This window comes from Petaurus breviceps, unplaced genomic scaffold (assembly GCF_028583685.1).
Source record: "Petaurus breviceps papuanus isolate PSGF00001 unplaced genomic scaffold, PetGlider_PUasm1.0 91041, whole genome shotgun sequence".
Classification (NCBI taxonomy): Eukaryota; Metazoa; Chordata; class Mammalia; order Diprotodontia; family Petauridae; genus Petaurus; species Petaurus breviceps.
In genome coordinates, this window is record NW_027187400.1 from 23,887,428 (window position 1) to 23,889,565 (window position 2,138).

The following is a 2,138-nucleotide window of genomic DNA, read 5'->3' on the forward strand; positions in this document are numbered from 1 at the left end:
TCCCTCCCTTCTTTCCTTCTTCCCTTCCTCTCTTCTTTCCTTCCTTCCTCTCTCCCTTCCTTCTTTCCTTCCTCCCTCCCTCCCTTCTCTCCTTCCTTGATAAATCAATGAACATGAACTTAGGAAGACTTCAATTTAAATACAGACTCAGACACTAGCGATGTAGCCCTGGACAAGTCACTTAACCTCTGTTTGCCTCAGTTTCTGCATCTGTAAAATGAGGGTAAAAATAGCACCTACCTCCCAGGGTTGTTGTGAGTATAAAGTACTTAGCACAGTAGTGCTTAGTACATAGTAGGCACTATATAAATGCCAGCTGTTACTATTGCTGTTGATATGGAAGTGACTTGCCCAAGGTTGCAGGCAGCCAGGAGCAGTGCTGAGATTTAGACATCAGAATTCTAACTCTAAGCACAAGGTTGTCTCCATTGCAGCCTGGCTCTGGCGAGACTCCAGCGGTTTCATGTAGAGGTGTCTTGAGGGCAAGAAGGGTTTTCCTTTTGTGTGTATACCCCCAGCACCTTGTATAGATGAAGGCATTTTGTAAATCTTTGCTGAGTGGCTGACCGGCTAAGGGGAGGGGGTATTTGTCTCCTCGCCTGCCTGACCATCTGTCTCCTTTTCTGCATCTCCAGCTGAAGGCGCTCTATGTCCTGACCCACCCTCAGGAAAACCCGCGATGGCGGCCAAGCGCAAAGGCGGCCTGAAGCTCAATGCCATCTGTGCCAAGCTGAGCCGCCAGGTGGTGGTGGAGCAGGGGGCAGAGACAGGCCTCCGGCCAGAGGGCGGCCAGGGCAACCCTCTGCGGCCCCGGGAGAAGGAGCAAGGCGGCGGGCCAGAGGCCAAGGTCACCCAGACGCCTCGGAGCGAGGAGGACAGGCGGCGGGCCGTGATCGAGAAGTGGGTCAATGGGGAGTACAGCGAGGAGCCAGCCCCAGCGCCAATCATAGGGCGCAGCGTCCGCGAGAACCTTGAGCTGCCCCCGGAGGGGGTCTACATGGTGCAGCCCCAGGGATGCAGCGACGAGGAGGACCACGGAGAGGAAGCTCGGGGGCCCAGCTCCCAGAGCAGCAGCTTCCTAGAGGAACGGGACTCGGACGGAACAGCCCCCAAGGAGGAGGGTGGGCACAGTGCCAAGCAGGCTGTGGGTAAGACAGACCATACCCCACCTTGGCATCTCGAGCTACCAGCTCTTCTTTGGTCTCCTTACCCAGAGTTCAGGCGTGCTTTGGGATCCCTCTTGAGGGTTGTATCAGTGAGGCATCGCCCAGAGAATTCTGGGGCTTGGGGGTGGGGTTCCCAGGTCCTGAGGCTCTCCCAGTGGAGGAACCTGGGTGAGGCCATAAGATCGGAGGCCTCTTATAGAGTCAAAGGGACCTCATTTGATAGATGAGGAACCCAGACACCCATAGCAGGTAAAGAACTTACCCAGGGTCTTATAGACAGTGAATGGCAGAGCCATGCTTTAGACCCAGCTCCCCCAACTCCAAATCCAACAAGTTTCAGTAGGGCAACTATTACTTATGAAACACCTACTGTGTGCTGGGCACTATGGTAAGCACATAAAAAGAAAGGCAAAAGACCCAGTCCCTGCCCTCAGGGAGCTCATAGTCCAACAGGGGAGACATCGTGCAAACAGTGATGTATTCACAAGATAGAGGCTGGATAAACGGGGTGATCTCAGAGGGAAGGCCCTAAGATTAAGGAGGCCTGAGAACAACTTCTGTCAGAAGGTGGGACATTAGCTAGAGCTTTCAGGAAGCCAGGAAGGACAGAGGTGGCGACTGTAGAAAGGGAGAGCGGTCCAGGCATGCAAACAGCTGGAGACAATGCTTGGAGGCAGGAGATGGAGAATTGGGGGTAAGGAACAATGAGGAGGCCAGGGTTACTACAGTGCACAGAGGGGAGAAAGGGCCCAGATTATGGAGGACAGTGGAAGACAAAAAGGATTTTATGTTTGATCCTAGAGGTGACAAGGAGACAGAGGGAAGAAACAGGAGGAAGGAAGAAGGGAGGAAAAAGAAAGGAAAGGAGGGAGAGAGAAAGAAAAGAGGAAGAAGGAAGGAAAGGAGAGAGGGGGAAGAAATGAGTAAGAAGAAAGAAAAAGGAGGAAGAAGGAAGGAAAGGAGAGAGGGAGG

The 2,138-nt window shown here is 53.3% G+C and overlaps 1 protein-coding gene across 2 annotated transcripts in view; it reads left to right on the forward strand.

Annotated features, from left to right (window-relative positions):
• The window catches only part of CASZ1 (castor zinc finger 1), a 245,884-nt gene that overhangs the window by 191,818 nt on the left and 51,928 nt on the right, over positions 1 to 2,138 (forward strand). For both annotated transcript variants that reach the window (XM_069078947.1, XM_069078946.1), the window contains one exon: positions 636 to 1,148. In XM_069078947.1, the coding sequence (XP_068935048.1) occupies positions 636 to 1,148 (513 nt within the window). The remainder of the gene's footprint in view (positions 1 to 635; positions 1,149 to 2,138) is intronic.